The following is a 22,172-nucleotide window of genomic DNA, read 5'->3' on the forward strand; positions in this document are numbered from 1 at the left end:
ACAAGACTGTCTGCAGATTTAAAGTAATAACATACTTCACAAATTAAATGAGTATTTGCTAGCTACTTGGAACTTAAAATGACCTACCATCATGTGCAGACTGAGACATTTTCTGTCTCTGGTTTCCCAATAGACAAATGTCTTCTTACTCTTCAAAAGAACTATAAATGCCCTTGAACTTTTTTAAGCTTTAGAAAAGTGTCCTCAAACAACTCTAATCTTGTTTCTTTAACTATTACTAGAATAAGCTAAAATAATGTATCAAATAGATACAAAAACTCTAAAATAAGGAAGTTAATTTTCAATTACCTTATTTGGATATTACATTGAGGCAACTTTTAAAGCAGGTACAAGGGTGACCTCTTGTGTTACTGTTTTACAACTAAAGCTTAAAAAGATTCCTAAGAAAGAGTCATGCAACAGAATTTTAATTTCTCCCTTGGCAAACAAAGACATTCTTGTACATCACAACTCGTCACATCGCTGTCTGAACAGACTGCTAATACAAACAAAATTGCACACTTGCGTAGTTTACTGCTTTAATTAGCTAAAAAATAGACAAACAGCAATTTATTCACATGGTAAAAAATACATATATATTGCACATCACTGGAGCACCTTTAATTGAAGTTTTGTTTAAAGCCAAACTTATGCTATGTTATGAATGTCTGGTTAAAACTTGAGAACTATTCTTACAGTCCTCTGTACATTTAAAAAAATTTTGTATTATTTTATACTTAGCATTTTTTACTTATTTCAATTGCTTAAGGATTAAACAAATGCACATATTTATTACGGTAATTTTGCAAAAACTATCTGCTATTCTTTCTGCAAAACTGAATAGTCACTTGCTATTCTTCAAGTATCAAAATTACAATCAAGGCTTATCACCTCGCAAGTTCATTGAAATGGCAATTAAAGTAAGTACAGAAAACATATGGCAGCAGCGTTAAATAAATCAATCGAAAAACCAAAGCCAGGCCACTATGTTAGCAGTATTCTTCATTCTCATATATTTCTACCCTTTTTGTGATTGTAAATTTTAGAACCTGTTCTCTATAGAGTATGCAAGATCTTATTTAGAGTAACTGACTGGCCCTTATCTAGGTGTTCCAATTTTAGGGCCCATTGAAACTTTAAATAGTAAAATTGGTATTCTGTAACAAATGAAACCTGTACAGTACTTAAAATTTCCAGATGTATGTCACTAGAAACAGGTTTTTAAAAGCATATAAATTTCCTAAGCAAAGGAATTACATAAAGGGTGTTTTAAACCAACAGGTAACAGCATCTAATGAGCCAGATGCATTAATACTATTTCAAGTCCTAACTGGGAGAAAAATACTTAGCATTTCACAGATGAATTGCATTTTGTAAAACAAATGCAAACTAAAATAATTCCTTCCACAGTCTTACCTGTGTGTATCCTAACATGTCGTGTTAACTGACTCGGCTTCTGAAACGTCTTTCCACAGTGAGGACAGGAATAGGTAAACCCACTTCTGTCAATATTTCTATTATAAGATCTGGTATTTGATACTCTGTCATAAAAAAAAAAAGGGAAGTTAAATAAAATCCTCTTAATCCTAATATTAAACATTATTTTTAAGAAGCTGATTTTACCTGATCATTTTTAACACACAGTGTAAATTTGATGATAGTATCAGCTGCAACAGTAAAAAAATCAAACTTTTTAATGATGCTAAAAGAAGAATGTAAACGGAGCACTTTTCTAAGGGTCTACAAACACCAAGAATTTTACAGTCATTTCTGTAACAAAATTGATACTTCTGAAGAGGTTCTCTAGAGACATTTTCCCTGCAATTTCTGCTAGAAGTATACAGTGACTTCGCAAATACTATTTTGATGGGAACTTTCAACTTGCAACTTCATTTCTTTTGCCTGAACACAGAAGAGACTTGTTCTTAACTAGAATAGGAAGATCTCATGAACTAGAGCAGAAATGATGTTGCTGAGATCTAAGAAAAACAGGTTAAGAATTTAACAACCCAAATATTCACCACTGCTCCTCAAATACAAATCACAGTCTCCATGGAGACATGGTAACAGATTATATAAACTCCCATAATTCATTTTTCAACAAAAAAACCCAATTAGCTTAAATGACTGCTGAAAAACAGCAACGCACAAAAAACAACTGATTTTATGCTGGAAAAAAAAAGAAAAGCCAAAAACTTAGGGGATATGAAAAGACCATTACAACTCAGCTAAAGAAGGTGAAACCACAAGGCAATATGGTATCTAGAGCACTCCACATTTTCCATAGTGCCTGAGTATTTACATATACAGTAATCCAGCTTGTCAGTACTGCTTAAAGCTAACTGAAATTGTAGAAGTTTAAGTACCTGGTGTTTTTCTGAACAACTGAGAAATAAGAATTAGCGAATGCAGAGCAGATGCACAAAACTGAAACACCACTACCTTGAAACATAGGCTGGTATAACAATATAAAAAATAGCAAGGGAGTAACAGTCCATGCAGAACACAGGAAATCATTGAACTCCTGCTCAAATTATGCTTCTTTCTACTTTAAGAGAACATAGATATTCAGTGTATATTTAGAGGAAAGCACATATTCCCTTCCAATTACTTCAAACAAATATTACATGAGTTTTTAAGCTCTTTTTATACTCTTGCAGAGCGAGCACAGAGTTTGGGTAATATATTTTATTTTTACATATTAATTATATCTATCAAAATTTACTGAAGTATCCAGAGTAAAATCAACTGAAGATTGAAGAGCAGGAGAGAGAACAGCACAGATGTTAGAACCTCTTCTTTCCACCTCAGGACAGATCTAGACCAGCCTGATGGTCAGAAAATGCTCTCTGATGAGCAGCAACATCTGTTTCAACTATAGCTGTGGCATTTTAATAAAAGAAATAACTTCTAATTTGGAGACAACTGCAGGGACAATCCTTCAAGATCAGATCACCTTCTACCGTATTCCCTCATTTAGAGTTATTAATGACCATTTTCTTTTCAGCAGAAGTTAGATACTAAATTTAAATTGTAACTTTGTAATAGTTTTCCATTCAAATGTTTCAAACAAAATAAACACCTTTTGGGGGAGGAAAAGTGCAACCACTTTATGAAAAAAACTTAAGGGAACAAGGCTCTTCATAGTCCTGAAATTTTTTTGACACCTATTTTACAATGAAAACCAGGAATCAAATAGTAAGATTTTTAATTACTGATGTAGGTCTTTGAACTTTATATACAGTCAGACACATTAGGTCAAATGTTAACTTTTCATAATTCATTTGAACAACATGAGAGGATTGTGTCAAACAGTAAATTAAAAAAAAAAAGATAAATCACAATGTCCACATTTTTGCTTTCAAAATAATTTCTACTGAAACACAGAAGGTGGAGGGGGATCACTTATGCAATTCATGAATGTGGCTCACATACACGGGTTGTATTGGTACCACTGGTGAAAGGACAGTAAAGCACCATTATGGACACTAGTTTCTTGAATACAAATGCAACATGTTTCTACATCAGAACTGGTAAATAAGGTGAATCTCATATATAAAGAAATAATCCAAGTTTATGAAAATAAAGACATTCTCATGGAGCACTTATATCTCATTCATATCAGAATGCAGTATGCATAATACTCTCTCAAAATCACAGCAATCATATTAGATTCACTCATTCTTATTTATTTATCCCAACTTACACAGGAGATGTGCACAACATGAACATTTTTTGTGTGTATTATCATATAACTCAATAGAAACATAACAACTTTACCTAAATTTTCAGTTTGCAAATGGAAATCTACAATAATACTTTCTTAAACCTTCTGGAACACGATTACTAAGATCTCACAACCTGCATCATCTGCTAATAAAAATAATTGGAAATGCCCAATATTTCTCGTTTTTAAATACATATTTTTCCCATATGTCTTTTATAGAAAGAGAGTAAAGATTAAAAGAGAGATCATCTGTCAAAAACCTTAGGCCTTCTTCATGTACAAACTAAACCAACAGAAGTAAGTTTTTCTTTCTTCTAACTTAAAGTAATTTTCACCTTCCTAAAAAGTGAAGTTAAACTAGAGAGCTGAAAGGAAGACCAGGACATATGTTCACCAAAAGCAAGAACAGCATTTATTAGGCCTGGTTTTTTCCTTCATTTTGTGCTTTTTCAGATTTACAAGAAACTCGCAGCCAGCTGTGGTAAGGACTACTTCCAAAAGACAATTAATCTGCAAGGAAAAACTGATTTCTTTGCAGAAGGTAAGCGTTAGAATTTTTGCAACTACAATAACTACTATGTAAAATTAGTATACATTTTCTTCAATATTCTGCCATTAGCCTTTAAAATCACACATAAAACACACTTCAAAAAGCACTCTGTATCAGAAAAACTTTGCCTGTGATTACACATAGCTAGCAGATGGAACTATGCTTCTCATGGGTGCCTAAATATGAAAACAGAAAAAAAAAGTCTCAAAAAATAACCACCTACTTTACCAAGGTTTTAAAAAGCAAATGCCATTTCATAATTTCTTTTTTTTGGTATGCTGTTATCTGCATAGACCGCAGTACTTTGCTGACTGAAAATGCTATTCTTGCTGCCCCCAGCTACGACCGTAAAAGTAACATCTGCTTATTTTGTTATAATCCCATGATTGTCACCTTATTTTATAGTGAGTTTTCATATGCTCCTTCAGCTGTGAGGAAGTTTCAAATTCCTTTTTGCAAGATTTGCAGCTGTGGATCCTACTGCCTGCCAATTCTTGACGATGTTCTTCCATGTGTATGGACAGCTGACTCTGTAAAGTAAATTCATCTCCACACTCTGAACAGATAAGATTCTGAAAGAGATAATAGAGACTGATTTTTCAAAAGACTCCCAAACAGTGGAACTCTTGCACACAAGCTTTGCTCAAGGAGACAAATGTATCCTTCTATGGACATTGGCAGCTGGAAGCAAGCAGCAATAAAAGTACACAAGTGAAAAAAGTTTATGAGCCCCATAATATAAATCATGAAAAATAATCACTGCAAGCTTATGGTAATATTTATATTTTAAGAAACTCCACTGAAACTGAATTCTGAAGAAATCCCTATGTTAGCAGAAACAAGCAGTTCAGTACCACCCTCACCACCACTCCCTATTTCTTTGGCAGGCTAGTTCGAGATACATATAAAAACTTACCTCAGTGCCATTATGCTATGGTATATATAAACATTTGTAAAAGATACTACTTTCTAAGCAGAAACATCTTAACTGGTACATGCAGGGATTTTACACTTTTACTGGTTAAAATGATACAAATTGCCACTTACTTTTTAACACTAACCCCACCACAGCTACTACTGACTTTTCTTAAGCTATTGTCACAGAAAGACAACAGACATAAATAGGGACACAATGTTTTTGACAGATATCACTTCAATCCATTAATTTTACAGCAGTGTTAAACATACCACTTTCCAGTTACTTTAGTATTCCATGTCATTTAGAATGGAAATCATACTTGTCATGTTTAATGCAAAAGCACTGCCATTTCTCTGAAATTTAGAGGAAGAGTTAAAGTCAAATATTGGTTCAATGAAAACTAAAAGCTCTGCATTTATTTGACTTCCTTTTGCTTTTCAAAACCATTAATTTCATTTCTCAGTGTATCTTTACTTTACAAAAGCTAAGCAGAGAGTTAAGACTAAATACCTAAAAATATTCACCATCTCTTTGGCAATGCATCTGCTATATGTTCTTTATTGGTGTGCATAAGTAACTTCAGACAGTTTTCATCTCTGTTCATTTTTCAGTAATTGTAATCATCACTGCAAATGGAAATGTTTTTTTATGCTCCCCCCTTTTTTTTTCTTCCTTGAACGATCAACAAGGAGAAAAAAAAAATACTGTTCATTTAAATAAAGATATTTACAAGAATGTTTTAATCAAGAGGAACAAAGATATGCAGTGCTATTTTTAAAATGCTTTGACAATAGATTTGTTCCTTAAGTCTGGAAAAGCAAAAAATCTGCAAGATTGCCAGAGAACATTTCCGCACAAAAATCTGAAGTCCTTTAATGAAATGAAGTACTACCTCAAAAATTACTTGTTTAATCTAACTTGGAGATCTTTATTACTGGACTCAAGTTATAGTGTGGGACAATAAATAAGTATTTCTCTTTTCCAGAATCTACATTAAAATCTGAGTAAGAATACTTCTTATAGAAAAATATTGTCCTTATAAAACAAGTTTGGTTTATGATGACTCTTTTGTACAAGTGGGGAAGATTACCTGATGAGAAGCTTAAAATGCATACTATATCAAGCTCATGGTCCACAAAACAGAGTTTGTCAATCACTTCTCTGCATTTTTCAGACACACATTATCTATGACATTACATTGCTATTACTTATATTCTATTAAGCAACTTCCACAAACAAAAGAAGAGCTTGAGAAGAAGTACTTGAGACAATGAAACCCTATGTATTTTTATTCATTACTGTAGGATTTGCTGTAGGAAAACAGGGACACAGTAAAATAGAAAAACTGTACAAAACCCCAGTGATATATCAAACCAAATAGCCCCTCTCTGGAATAGGCAGTACCAGATTTTTTTTTTTTCCCCCTCAAGCAAACAAAAATTCCACAACCACACACAGAACAAGTAATTGCATCTTGTTAACCTCACTGTGGTTAAACCCACCTTCTAACATTAAACAAAAGCTGTTCATACATTGCTAGATAATACTTAAAATTCCCAAACTCAGAAATAATTTTAGAAACCTTTATTCATCTAATTCTACCTGTATTAACTATCTTTATCTTATCAGATTCAATATCTGAAGAAACACTTTGGAACTCACAATCTTCACCTGTTTAGTATCAGTGACTCCTACCATCTGTAAAGATTTTAATTTGCACTTTTCAAGGGCCTTTGCTACCAAATTATAAGACAGGACAAATCAAATACAGCGAACAGTCTTAAAAAAAAGGAAATAAAAAAACAAACAGGGTTTTGTTAAAAATTCAACTTTCACTCTATAACAAATGTAACTCTATAAACAAATATTAGTTTTAACTTTTTCAACATATTAAGCTTCTTTTTTCCTAAAGCTCAAGAAAACCTCATGCTCATGGAGAAAGATGAATTATTAGTCATTCTAATGCTCTAAGTTAGAATTTTTTAATTTGTATTTAGCATTCCTGAATTTTTCAGTTTGTATTTAGTATTCCTGTCTCACCAGGTCAAGAGTACCACTGTCCATTTCTACTGAAGATATGGACAAAACCAAGAGTCCTCTACAAGGTCAGGCCCAGTTACACAAGGTTATGTTCTTTATGACTTCTTAAAAGAAAGCTACCTGAAACTGAGGAATTTCAAATGTGGGTGTCTTCCATTACACCAGTTTATCACACACAAATCACTAAAGAACACGAGGATAAGTTAGTTTTTTGCAAAACAGATTTAAATAGCCAAAAAAATTATTTAAATAGCCCAGAAAAGAACCTCTCTCGTGAAAATCTTTCAACACAGATATGCTCTCCCAAACCTTACTGGGAAGTTCAAGAAGCTCATCACACTAGTTCCTTGTTACTGCCCTTTCTGTACTTATCTGTAGTTAAAGGTGGCTGGTGCAACACAAACCGAGACCAAAGTTACCCAAACCTCAGCTTTATGCAGCAGTCTCCCCAACTGCTACATATGAGCAAGTGAGTAATCTTTGCTCTGTTTTCAGATTTTCAGCCTTTTTAACAGCAAGAGTAAGAAAGTGACGGCAAACAGGAGGGAGAATGTACTCCACTCCTAACTTCTTACCCTACACATTATGAAAAACTCCCATCGTCAAGACCCTCTGCTTCAAGTTCAAATTCCAGCTCTCCTACAGGCCCAGTGCATAACTACTGGAAAAGTCATTCTTGCAATTCTCTGTGAATTTATTTTTATATTCATCTGTTTTATCACAGAATTATGGAGCATTACAAGAATATATTCATTAGCAATTGAAAGGTGTTAATATAAATTTGATTTTTTAAGCTGCAGACTGAATTTTAAATTGAAAGGCATCACACAAGCTATTCTTCTGACATCTGCACCAAGTATAAAAATCAGAGCAGCTGAAGTGGATGAAAAAATTACTTAGTGATACAAATCAATACTAAAAATCACTCTTAGGCTTCTTCTTGATGCTCAGTTTCCTTATTCTGATGTTTTTAGCAATTCATAAATCAAGTTTCCTCAATATTCATTAAACTCTGTATCATTATAGATATATCAACATGCAACAAAATTGTACTCAAGTCTTCTCATTTTATCTTGGTTGTGTACATGATAAAGTGTGAACTGACAACAAGATTAAAAAATAAATACATTCTCTACAGATGGCATTCGCTGCCTGGTTTAGGGAAAAATGCAAATAGGCCTATCATCCCAAACCTACTGGTAAATACTGCTGTAAGCCGTCTGCAGTTGGTATGGAGAAACATACAATTGTTAAGTTTATGATTAGAAGTCTGGCAATAAAAGTACATACTTGACTCAGCTCCAATTCTCCAACACAAAGTGCAATTTTAAAAAAGCCTTCACAGGGGGAAGAGGTAATTACATGATTGAAAACTTTGTATTCTGGGCAGCACAATCAACTCTGGCAACTGCAGTAACGCAGTAATGACTATGAAGTGTGCAAAATACCACTATGCATTAACTGTTTGCTAAGAATTTAACCAATGTCTTATGAAAATGGAAAATGAAATTGTGAGGGGAAGGAACAAGAAGTCCTCTCAAGCAAAATAACCAGTCAAAAAAAGGGGTGGGAGTTCTAGATAAGGTAACAGCTTCATGATGCAATAAATAGATTATGAGAGCGTCTCACCATGACATCTGCCATCAAAACCAGCCACCCGGATTATTACATGTGGGCTTATCAATGTACATGAAATCACAGAAATTGCTTCAAAATAAAAGTATTTGTAAATAAATAAGAAGTTAATGTTCATATATGATATGATAGCTATCAAACATGCATGGATATTCTTTGCTAGTAAAAGACAGGATGTGAACACTTGCTTACATCCAGTATATTAACTGCTGTTACTACTGGTAAAACAGACTCTCCACTAAAAGTTTTCTATTTCTTCTGATGGAGACCATTTATCCAATCTAAACCATATAGGTAAGGGATTAAGTACAAACATTACAACATGTCTTTTCAAAACTTAAATTATGATGTTAAATGAATTACCTCTTCTTTCTCATGTAGCATTATATGAGCTTTCAGACTGGCTACTCTGGAGAATTTCTTGTTGCACACAGGACACGTAGGATCTTCACCATTGTGAGTACATTTATGAAGTGTCAAGTTGAATTCAACATTAAATGACATCGGACACTGGTCACATCGGTGAGGCTGTTTGTTAAAACCACAAAAATAAAGACAAAATTCAATCTTCCCGTAAGTTACATACACATATAACACATATAACCATACAAGTCAAAATGTTTAAAATAAAAAGAGCAATTCAAGTACCTGCATATGATAATGATTCTTAATAATACCAGACTTAATTATTTTCTCTCTTTGCATTTCACTGCTGAAAATGCAAATACAGCATTTTGAGACCCTATGGGGAAAGAAGGCAGGGAAACTAAAGAAAGCAGAGACTCAAAACTGAGACTATCCAAGGAGAGTGAAGTTAGCAGGAGATAAGAATGAGCAAGAGACAGAGATAAATTTTTCTACTTTAACTGAGATCATGAACTGTCCTTCAGCAAAATTAATAATCAAACCAGCAAAGCAAAGAGCTTAGTTTATGGTAGGATTGACTGCTCTTCAGTTGGTATCTGCACAATCAGTTTTCATTTGTTAAGAGCACCTTTAGATAAAGGCTCTTACACAAGTATGCAATAGCATGGTTTTAACAATATCAACTTCCATTTTTTATATATCAAATTTACAGCATTGAAACTTGTGTAAGTAGTTCTTTGTATGCATGAATTGCCACCTCGAAGTCCTACATTTTGTAAAAATTAATCTGTATCCACAGCAACCTCAAACAGTAATAAAATATTTTTTCCATCACATGTAAAGTAGTTTTAGCTTTGTGAAATAGAAAGCAAGGAACAGAAATGAAACACTTCAGATTACAGATGAAACCTTTGGCAAAAGCTTAATTTAAAAAGTCAGTCCAGTCTTAATCACATATCTGTATTTTTCTTATTCTTTCCCAAATTTGATTTGTAAGCAGCTAAAGGGATGACATTAATCTACTAATACATACATACTAGATTAGGTTGCTTGACATTACTGAAAACAATTGTAAGAGACTAGCAGGGTCCAGTTTATCAATACAAGCATTATTTTCTTTTTATTGCTAATGTGTAGAATCAGTTTGGAAATTCAATTAAAAGAAACCCATACATTTTTCTCACCTACCTAAATATTTTATAAATCAATGAAAATGGCTAAAATTAAAAATTACTGTACTGGAAACAACAATCTAACTAAACAGCATCAAAGTTAAGGTCCTGTCTCAAAGGACGCATGAGCGAGAAGCTTCATAAAATTCTGAAGTCCCAAAGTAGTAATTACTAGTGATGTGATTTAAAAAAAAAAAAAAAAACACGAAAATTATGTCTTGTGTTAGCTTTACTTGTCAGTATATGAAAATATCAATATATACTGGTATTTTCTGAGTTTATATCTACTAAAATTCATACCTTGTCATTTTGCTCATGATCCCTCATATGGCGCTGGAACTGGGTCTCTTTTGGAAAAGACAGCAAACAGATCTCACACTTATGGAAGTTAGGTACTTGGTAGGGAAAACTACTGTTCTCTGTACTTGGTGTCAGAACATCATCTATAAAACAAGCATTGAGACATTTGTATGAAGTCACATTTCATTTACTTCTAATTTATTGTAAAAAAACCCAAATTCTTTGAAGCAGAAACTATCCAAACTCCTGTAAGATTTGACTTACACAAGATTCTAACTTCACAGGATCTTGAAGATCTCTGGCATAAACATTACTGCTTCCACTGACACAGGATCAATAGAATATATCCATCCCTCTAACTGCCAGTCACTAAGGAGATAATCACCTTTTCCTAGTAATTTGAAATAAGTTCTTTCTGTGCTTCATGAAAACCCATGAACTTTGCAACAAAATAAAATGCTGCCAAATACACTAGGTGTGAGTAAGATACTGCCAGGGGTTACTTTTAATAATGTTACATCATGTGTTTCTAAAAAAAAACTTTTTAATATGACATAGTCAGCACTTCTGACTACACAGCTTTTTCTGCCCTCCCCCACTCCTTTCTCTCTTTTTTTTCCTTTAAGAATAATTTAGGCATCTTTTATTTCTTCTACTTCCGGCAATGTAAAACCTTTATTATTACCTTTACAGTTCTAAACCCAACACCAATGTTTCAAATAGCTCAGAAATGCAATAAACTGCAAGTCAAACTGTGTACACATGAATTCAACGGAGAAAAATATTATTATTTTTAACAGACCCAGTCTAAGCCCACAGTTTTCTTGAACTCCCAACAGTCACACAACTTTTGATATACAAATTGCAAGCTTCTATATCCTCTTGCTCAAATGGCTGAAGTCAGTCCTATAAATATGTAGGATATAAGGAAAATATTAATCCAAGTTAAACACATTTTACATGTGAGAAGATACTGTACTACTAAGGAAGTTATCTTTAATTAAGAAAAACTTTAAGACAAGCAATTGGCAGGAGGGGTTAAAATACATAATATCATTCAAAGCAGTATTAATAAAATGAAAATAAAAACTGATTGACTTGTGCTGCAGGTTAAGGACACCGAAGAGAAAAAAACCATAGAATTCAGTTTCAAACACTGCCACAACTCAACAGAGTGCATCAACAACAGAATGCAACAGGATGCAAAAAAGGGAATGTTGATTTTGTTATCTAGACATGCAAGGCCTGATGTTTCCCTTTAAGAAAGTCAGTACTTCTCACCATGCATGTAAGAATTAGGCATAGGAAGTAACAACACAACAAGACATTTACAGCATCCTGTTTACATTTCCTCAGAGGAAACCCAAGGTTACGATTCATATAGAATTTCTGCTTGGTACTGCACCTACCTCAAGTCCTGTCTCATTCAACACACCATTTACAAGGAAAAAAAAAGAAAAATCAGTACCTTACATCCTGACCACCTTTTCTTCGTACTAAAATTCTCATAAACAAACTTAAAAAGCTTGTAGTTGAGGAAGCTCTAGGAAACATACCAGCACAAGATATTATGGGCAAGAAATCACAACTAGCACCAATGTGCTGGGGACTTACTCTTCCCATTTCTGGACTAAGTCAGCCAATTAACTTTTACTTTGTAAGACAGAAATACTTTGCTTAACCATCACAAATCTTTGTATACACTTAAACCTACTGCATCCTTTAAAAGACTCTCAGCTGTAAATTCACAGCATACACAGACACTATCAATCACATCCCTGAAATGGTCACAATTCTTCAAAAGCTGAAAAGCATGGCTTTAATTACAAGGCACTGTCCTTTAAGCATCCTTGTGTTAAATGTACCCGAGTTGAATAAAGGGCACAAAATCAGTTTCTGTAAATATTGGCATGACAAGAAAAAGAGAGGTGAAAGAAAAATCTACTCCATACTTGGACTATATGAAAATGTAATGCAAGAAGCTTTCCTTTCCCCTAGAAAAAGGAGTAATTGTTCAACCCCATGAAGGCCTGACCTCTCACTTTAAATTGGCAACAGAAAAATCATCCAATCCATGACTTTCGAAAGGCCTTTAAACCTTCTCCACGAGCCAAAGAGATCAAAGACACTGGACAACATACAAAAACAATGCCTAAGCAACTGAAGTAGCAGAAGTGTAATAGTGAAATAATCAAAGGTGCTAACTTCTCTACAATTCGAAACGCAGAAAAAGCAACATGCTCACTAGCATCTGAATCATATTACCAAATGACTTTTAAAGTCAATGACATTTCTATCAGTCTTATTAAAATGCGTCTCGTATCTGTATCAACCACAGGCTACAAATTTTCTTCCGGAATTCAAAAAGGAGTTTAAGTCAACTGTATGTTAATAAAAACTATATATCCTTGTGATGTTTCAACAGAATTTGATGACTATAAGCGTATGAAATCATACCACCTGGTGTAGAGATATGCAAGAAGACGATACTTCAGATTTTCTTTAAAAAGAAGGAAATGTTCAACACTAAAATGAACAGAAAGGGGTAACAGAAAGCATAATTGTAAAATGCTTCATAGGAAAGAACAGAAAACCAGCCTAGACTTTGGGAAGTGAGGAGCTGAGCACATCACAACCCATGTTGAAGCATCAGGAGTTTCTCAAGACTAGTTCATGGGTGATCAAAAACCCAGAGCTGCGTGCAAGCCTTTCCACCTTCCTAAAAGCCCTCAGACCCCAAGCAAGATGACACAGAAGGCACACATTCATAAAATTCATTGCTTACATCCGTAACATCTTAAGCATTACTCTTTCAAGGAAAATCTTTTTAACTCTCTCCAAAGCCAGATCTTGTGCTTTTTTGGCCCTATCTTTCATATGGCTAAAGAGCAAAAGACAGATGTTTGGGAGTCAGTACTGGATCCTGGAATCAGCAACTGGACTGTAAGGTCTGGCTTGGCTTGGCAGAGCAAATCAATTTAGGTTAGATTCCAGAAATCTTCAAAGGCTCAACTCCTGGAAGATCAGGCTGAAGACTACTCTAAGTAGCTACAGCCAGTATAAATAGAAAAACAGTCCAGTTTGGATTTAAAAGAACTCTGAAAGTTGAACTGTTTTGCTTTCACTCAAAGGGGAGGATTGAGATCTAATGCAGATTAAAACACAAATTCATTTCTTCATTAAAACTGTGCTCACAAAAATAGTTTGGTCCTCTATTACCAGCCAAATACTGGCTATTTCTGCGAGTTGCACAGCTCTCTTATTAAAGATGCAGGAAGTGACTTTTTGTTTTATTCTTCCAGTAACAAGGAGAGTATTCAGAATAATAATCCCTACTGAAATCAAGCAATTGGGTAACAGCAAGGACAAAACTGTTACATTGTGCTTAGAATCGGGAAGTCAGAAAAACAGGAAAGACCCTCTCAATTAAAAAAGTAACAGGACTTTTCAGGAGGTGTCACAGACTCAAAGTATGACTTGGGTCTGTCTTCATTTCAGAGTTTTTTGTTACAAGAATTAAGAACCAGACTACGCTATTAACACCGATACCTCTATACCACAGAAAGTCAAAATAACCTATATTACCATATTTCAGGGAAATCAGCAATAAATCCCAGTTGTGCAATCATCTTTCCTTATATCAGAGGGAAAAAATGCTTTTAGGTTTATCAGCTTGGATCCATAAAACAAGCCAAACACTGCAAAATACTGAATCTATCTTAAAGACCAACATTTTTGAGTACCCAAAACCACGCAGATGACGCCAATTCAAGAAGTCAGCAGTGGAGTATGGCTCCTATACTTTTCAATGCATTGAGAAATGTGTTCATTAAATAAAAGAACTCTAAACTTTCCCTGTGTACCAAAGGGAAACAAAATAAAAATGCTGACATATGTGACACATACGTGACACAGTGTTTGATGGTGACAATTTGTCATTTATCAGATTATCAACCCTATCATAAAAAGTTAATATGGTGCATGTGCTCTCAGAAGTGTATAAATATTAGGTACACAGATTAAGCAATCTATTTATTGTCAGATATGTTCTGTCCAGATGAAAACACAAGTCTGCTGTTTGTTAATGAACTAACAGAATGCCATTCAAGTCAACCACACAAAATTAGAAGTTTTGAGGTTTTAGGTAGAGAAGACATTAACTGATTAAGCATATAATGTCAACAAAATCACAGGATAAACTGCCATGCTCTTACTAGAGAGAAGGTACTTACTGACATCCATAAACAAACACACACAGAGAGAAAACACAAGATTAATATCAAAGTAACAAATCCCCTGAAAAAATAAGTGATTCTTTCAGGTCTGCACACTACAACAAATGATAAACCTCACTGAACAGCTGCAAAGTTTAAAACACTGCCATTTATTAATATTAACTGCATGGAAACAGTGCCTAAGCTACTGTCATTTACTATTATTTTTCAATTTGCATGTTTGCCTAGTTGCAACATAAATCAGCCCTGTTCCATCACAGCTTGAGAGACAGTCAAGTATCAATACAATTAACCTAAATGGGAAGCACCTCACTCATTATGCACTGTCAATCACACATTTTGTCTGTATTCTTACAGTTTGTCCAAAGTGCCCCAAAACACCAGAATCAGATTTGCAAAGTACCGATCACTGATAATAAACCTTTAGTTTAACGATGGACTTATTTAAATACTCCTAATGTTACAAGCTTTTAAGTTCCTTTCAAATTAATTGTCCCTCACAGAGCAGCAGCAATCAAGCTTCGGGTCAGCTCAGTTACAGATTTCTGTGATAACAGCCTCCATGAAAACTTGACCTGGGGAGTTGAGTCAGCAAGCAGGTGCTCTCTGCTGTAAGCCACTGGTGACAACTCCGTGTGGAAGGGGGAAGCCAGAATTAGAGCACTCCCAACCATTCCCTTCCTTATGTAAGCAGCACTGTGCCTCACGGCAGCCTGCAATCCTCGCTGCAAGGCGCAGATGGACTCATTCAGCTGTAAATGCAGCACGGCCTTATTAGATCTCTAATAGCCTCCTCGAGAGGACACTGCGAACCCAACACTCAAGCGTGCGGAATTAATGGATGAAAACTTGCCACTGAAGTTAAGTGGCAGCTGGCAAGTTTAGGGACAAAAGGGTCTGACCCTATCAGAACCTATTTACTGATTTATGAGCGGAAAGAAAGCGGTAGGACAAGAGAACAAAACAGGGATGGCGATATTGATGCTTCCTCATACTACACTTGAAGTCACAGAACGCAAATGCCAAGTCCTGCAAGCATAAAAGAATCAGGTTAGTTTAAACCTAGCTCAGCACTCAAACCAAAACCGTAAACAGTCATTCCTCATGACTTCTGATGGGAGGAGCAGGGGAAAGGCTCAAATCTCAGTCCACGTCTCAGACCAAAATCCAGAAATTAAATTTGCTCCTATAAGAAAAGGCAGTTTTATTGTGTTTTGGTCAATAATCAATCTGGAATTTAAAGTAGGACCAGTACACCAAGCAGCTGCCTGCCGTTCAGGACTCCAAAGTTGCAGAGCCATGCTGATGCGCTGCAGGCAGCAGAGAAGCCTGACAGGGCACAGAATTAATAGCTCCATCATAGCTGGTTAGATGCCAAATAAATTGTACTGGGTCTGGCTGGGATGGAGTTAACTTGCTTCACAGCAGCCCGTATGGTGCTGTGTTTCACAAAAGTGGCTAAAACAACGCTGATAACACAGCAGTGTTGAACAGTGCTTGTACAGCGTGAAGGCCACCTCTGTTTCTCACTCCGCCCCCACAATGAGCAGGCTGAGGGTGGGGGCGGAGGGGACAGCTGATGCAAATTAACCAAAGGGATATTCCTCACCATGCAACATCACACCCAGCAGTACAAACCCGGGGGGTAGTCCTTCCAAGGTAGTCTTGCTCAGAGACTGACTGAGCATCAGTCCGCTTGCGAGAGGTGCCTTTGCACCACATGGTTGGGGGGTTTTGTTGGTTGGGTGGGGTTTTTTACTTTTTTCCCCTTCATTTATTAAACTGTCTTCCCCTCAACCCACAAGCTTTTTCTTGCTTTTGCTATTCCAGTTCTGCCTCCCATCCTACTGCAGAAGGAAAAGAGCAAGTGTCTGGAAGGTGCTTAATAGCTGACCAGGGTCAACCCACAGCATAGATAGACCATCCACACCATCCTAATCTAAACAGATAACCAAAAATTGGCCTTTCCTTAACCAACTCAGATAGCTTCATCTAACATTCAGGTAAACATTGCTATATTTATTGCTAAATATTCCAAAACAGGAGTTACACTTTTTTTTGAGAGCTGCATATGAATATACCAAGCCAGCATTTTCCAGCTGTTTGTTTTTACATGATTTGGATGTCTCATGCTTGAGACCTTGACCCCTTCCTGTGCCCAGGCACTACACTGTTAACAGGAATTTCCAAATGAACTAAATTATTTGCTAGGTGATCTCCCCTCTCCCTGACAGTGAACACAATCTGACTGCAGCAGAAAAACCTCAAAAGACATGAGAGGTCTCAAATAGAAATTTCATTTACTAGAAAAATAGAAATTTAATAGAAATTCATGAAAATTTCTATTAAAAGAAATATTAGTAGAAAAACCTATTTAATAGAAGTTTTTAACAGAAATTTAAGGGCCTGCAATTGGCAGAAAGCTACAGAGAAGGTACAGACCAAGGGTTGGAGTCATCACATAGCCAGAACTAACTGGGGAAAAGGCACAGACATATTGCAAGTATACTGAGGAACTACTGTGGAATTTAAAGTTCACCAGTGTAATCTAAGTCTCTCTTCTTCTCACTGAGAACCAGCATACCCCTCATACACAAACTTAGGTTTTATTACTGCAGAACAGCTAGATGACCAAACAAAAGTATCACTATTACAGCCTAAAGATTATCTTTAGACTCTAAGGCAAACATTTGAGCAGCTGTCCCTCCAGTATGTCTTAAAAAGGAATTACCTACACCTATTGTATTTAAAAGATTTAGTCCACATCACAGAAGCAGTACCACCACCTCTTCCTTCTGGCCTGCACAACATCACTCGCCTATTCTCCTCTTGTCAGAGGTCACCACATAAAATCCTACTGCACAGCTACTAAAATAATCTACGTAACAAATTCAGGGAAGACTTAACCAGTGAGTTCAAGTTGCGTTTTTCTTCAACGATACAAAATTGGAATGTAAAGCCTCAGAACTGACTTTCCCCTAATTCAGTATACCCACACCCTAATTGATGCTAGAGGACTGACAGCAGCAAACAAAATACAGCCAGCTCTGCAGAGCCAGACTTAAAGCTACATTACCTTCTCAGTGTTTCTTATCCTTGTGTATTTAATATTTACCACTCTTCATACATGAAGTCTGTTAAAATCCAGGCCCTCTGAAGGCACAAAATACTCAGTTTTAACTGCACTCATAAAGGAATTCAGTTTAAACTTGTGTAAAAGTAGCCATTGGGTTTAAATACAGAATATACACTCTAGGCTTAAAAACTGCTCCAGTACACCCTGCAAATATTTCACTTTGCCATTCAAAGAATTCCTCTTCTTCTATTTGAAGATATTCAGACAGTTATGAAAGTCAAAACTGCTCATTTCACATTGCTGCTAGTCAAACAGTGACAAGCAGCACTGGTACAAATAGAAAGGACCTTCACTATGGGAAAGGGAAATTTAGGAGAAGGAAGACTGCGGGTGCAAGAACAGCAATAGAGCCCTCAAAATCCTTCTCATACACACGAAATAACAACAGAAATAGCGGAGCAGTGAGTAACATGTAACTCACGGTGTCTACTACACATTTATTGGGACAAAAGGGAAACTCTCACAAATTAGCAGAAAGAACCAGTGACAAAGTCTCAAGTTTTCACAGGACCTACAGAAAAACCCTGCCCACTACAGTAGCTAATAAAATAGCCATAAGCACCCAAAATATTACGCTGGATCTGTAACAAATACGTCTTCAAACACTGTCTTTTCCGTAGCTATCTAACTGAAGAGTAAAAGCCTGGTGTTTATTTCAATTCCAGCTTAATAGCAACTATTCATTGCTCAGTTCTAACTGAAACAAAGAACCGAGTAAGATTTTTCAAAATAACATCCTTACAATATGAGGCCTGCTGCATTTTTGAAAAGTTTTCTCAAAGCAAAATCATGGTGCACTTGTGCGTTTCAAGGCTTTTTTTTCCCCTCCAATTTTCAGGCACTTCTTCCAAGCTTCAACAATATTTAAAATTAGCATCTTCTACTATGCTAATATCTTAAAGAAAGCATACAAAGAACATTTTATGCAAAGTCAGTCAGTAAAACTAAAAGTAAAGGCAACAGTTTGAGGGATTATTACTAAAAGTTTCACTAAGATATCCAAGCTTAAATCAGAGAAATAAATATATTCAGAAAGGAGCATTAGAAAACATATACCAATATAAACAGAATACAATCTAATGTTCCCCTGCATGTTTTCTTTGTGCTACCTTACCTGCACAACAGCAGTGGAAATCGCTTTCTAGTGTCTTAGAGACTTCCTAAGGGAACAGAGTAAACAGAACTGCCCCTCAGCCAGTGGTTCTCAAATGAACGTTGGCAACGATGCACAACAGACTACAGAAAATTCACATGGCCTAAAACTCTGGCAGTTCAAACGCTGTAATGTGGGTTACTTAGAACCACAGCAACCACACTGGAAACTCTGAGGCCACATGCGTGAGTAATTCTTTTTTAACTTCCTTCTCAGGTTAGAGGCTATGTCACAAGAACCTGTGTAAATGTGTTATTAGTGTGTTAACACCAATTATGCATTAAGAGCTGCTTGTCCTTGTCTTTCTTTAAAAATATCCACACAGAGTAGCGGTTTTCCTAATGCATTCTTCTTGCTTCATATATATTCAAGGTCTCATCCTGCAATTTTCATTAAAACAAGAGCCAAGGACCTGCTGCACCTCTGTAAAAGGATTTGCTATACAACCACTGCTAAGCAGCAGAGGAAGAATCAAGAAGTAGCAAACCCCCAAATCACAGAAGATTAGCTCTTTTAAGCTCCTTGAGAATCATACCCTATACTTCATCCACCTCAAAGGAGAATCACAGAATGGTTAAGGTTAGGACCTCTGGAGGTCATCTGGTCCAACCCCTCTGCTCAAGCAGGGCCACCTGGAGGCTGCTGCCCAGGATTGTGTATAGATGTTTTTTGAGCATCTCTCTACAGAAGGAGACTCCACAATTTCCTTACGTAACCAATGCCAGTGCTCAGCCACCCTCACAGTAAAAAAAAAAGTTTCCTTATGCTCAGTCAGAACCTCCTGTGTTTCAGTTTGTGCCCAGCAGAGAGGTCAATTTGAATAGTTCAATTAATTTATTTTTTTTTTATTAAAAAAAGATAAATAATCACATGATGGTTTGGGGAAAACCTCAGCGCAAGAAAAATTCTCTTAGAATAGCAGCCACTGAGGTCAAGATATTGTTTTGACTATTGCTGCCTAGAGTCCAGGTTTTTTTTATCCAACATATTTAATTTTCCTAGAATAAAGGGCATGTTATAGTCTTTGACATGCACAGTGGTTAAAGAAGTCTAAAGAAGCTGCACAACAAAACATTACTGATTCACCTTTATTTTCTTCCAAACAAAGCTGTATTACCATAAACATACAGACTGTACAACTACAGAGCGCAACACTTCCCTTCTGTGAAAGACATTAGAATGTCAGGGCTGTAGGGATTCTCAGGACCACGCTAAAAAGGAACAAAACCTAAACCCATACAGTTTCCTAAGCAAAAGATAGGAAATTTATTCTCGTAAGCAGCTATTTTCTAAATAAAATTCCTTCTGCTAAAAGTGAAGCCTATGGAATTCACAAACAGCTTTCAAAGTCGGTCAGCCTGTAGCTGAATGGGACAAACAGCCACATGTCCTGAGAACATAAGTTTCCCAGATTCAAGCTGTCCTGCTCAGCCAGAGCCGCTTCATTCATGACGTTCTTTTAGCCACATGTAAGTGTGGAAAAAAAAAGTGACGCTTGCCAACACTGACTTTGCTGTTTTCCCAAACTGCTGAAATCTGAAGGACCAAAGACTCCAGAACTCACAATATTTGTCCATACAGGGCAGAGTCCTTGCAATTGCAGACTGCAGAAGTCTCTGAATCCCTGCGGTAGCCCTAGACCCTGTAACTCTAAACTGTCGTCTGCAATCAAACTACCTCTAAGAAACAATTTCATTAATTAGCAAATTTCTTTTTAAAAAATTAAATACATGAAAAATACGAAATATGATCAAACTCACAGTAAGTCCTGTCAGCCATCTCTCTTACCACTGGAAGGGCCTAAGATCAAGGTCCAACTACAAGCAAAAGGGATACCAGCTACTAGGCACTTTTTCTAGACAGCTTGTCTCAGTCTTGACCTTTTTCTCATCTGTACATCCTGCCATGATTACAGGAGCTTACACGCATATGATACATGCGTACCCTTGCCAGAACGACTAGAGAATTAAGCAGACATTTTAGTTAAAATAAACTTTAAAAAAAAACCACCTCAGCTTCCAAAACTGGTAACAGCCAAAGCTCTTTGGGTCTTTCTTCACATACTTACTGTTTAGCGCTCAAAAGCAGAGAACAACGGCTCCAACAAAAAAAAAAAAATAAAAAATAAAATAATAAAAACTTCTGGTAGGAACCTGTGGCCCATTTGGCTTTCCGTACCGGAGAAAACATTCTACCCAACTTCCCAACACTCATGTAACAGTACAGCATTATTTTTTTTTTGTTTGTTTGCCATCACATTTCAATTCTACAAAAAGCAGTCTACAGAAGGCTCACCTGCACATTCCTCTCAAAGAGCCAGCGCTCATCTGCAAGCATTCAGAAAACCAGACATTCTGAACATATACTGAAAATATTAATTAGTTGACTTTTCATGACTGAAATAACCATGGCATTTGAATGTTTTATGAAATCTCTCCCTATTTGGTTAAAAAAATAAAAATAAATCTACTGCTACACACTTGTGCTGAAAGAGAAGTCACTGCTGATGGTTTCAAGTCTACCTGAAAAACAGTATTTTTGCAGTTTGTGGGCTTTGTTCAGATACTGCTCACAGATCCCTGGTAACATCAGCAGGAAAAAAAAACGAACCACACAAAAGAGCCCCAAAACCCACCAGCTACAAACTGTTGTCAAAAAAGCCCCAAGCCCATCAAACCAATCCTGCCCTGAAGTATTCTCTAGTCGTCAACGACACTAAAATGCAAGCAAAAAAATTTAAAAATTGAAGCGTGGGACAGCCAACACACGTTTGGGAAAGAAAAGCAGTTCTTTTTTATACATATACTCACAAAGAAAACGACTACAAAGGGGCTCTTTACAGCCCCCCAAAAAGAAAGCCCTCCTTCTTGTCACCAGAGAGATGGAAGAGTTGAGTCTTATTTTCACTCGCTCATCATCCTTTATTCGAAGCTCTCGTT

At 36.1% G+C, this 22,172-nt stretch overlaps 1 protein-coding gene across 9 annotated transcripts in view; it reads right to left on the reverse strand.

Annotated features, from left to right (window-relative positions):
* ZNF236 (zinc finger protein 236) overlaps positions 1-22,164 on the reverse strand; it is an 85,491-nt gene extending 63,327 nt beyond the window's left edge. For 4 of the 9 annotated variants that reach the window (XR_004842360.1, XM_035896925.1, XM_035896926.1 and 1 more), the window contains exons 1-6: positions 22,044-22,061; positions 11,512-11,615; positions 10,710-10,852; positions 9,235-9,399; positions 4,671-4,849; positions 1,417-1,541 (exon numbers count right to left, since the gene is read on the reverse strand). Coding sequence is in view for 8 of the 9 variants with exons in the window: in XM_035896925.1 (XP_035752818.1) it covers positions 1,417-1,541; positions 4,671-4,849; positions 9,235-9,399; positions 10,710-10,736 (496 nt within the window). In the remaining variant the exon portion in view is untranslated. Of the gene's footprint in view, positions 1-1,416; positions 1,542-4,670; positions 4,850-5,465; positions 5,550-9,234; positions 9,400-10,709; positions 10,853-10,973; positions 11,058-11,511; positions 11,616-22,043 lie in introns of those variants that run through there. The other 5 variants (XM_035896924.1, XM_035896923.1, XM_035896928.1 and 2 more) reach the window with 4 other exon arrangements.
* Between the last annotated feature and the right edge of the window lie 8 nt (positions 22,165-22,172).

This window comes from Egretta garzetta, unplaced genomic scaffold (genome assembly GCF_000687185.1).
Source record: "Egretta garzetta isolate BGI_Z169 unplaced genomic scaffold, ASM68718v1 scaffold126, whole genome shotgun sequence".
Classification (NCBI taxonomy): domain Eukaryota; kingdom Metazoa; phylum Chordata; class Aves; order Pelecaniformes; family Ardeidae; genus Egretta; species Egretta garzetta.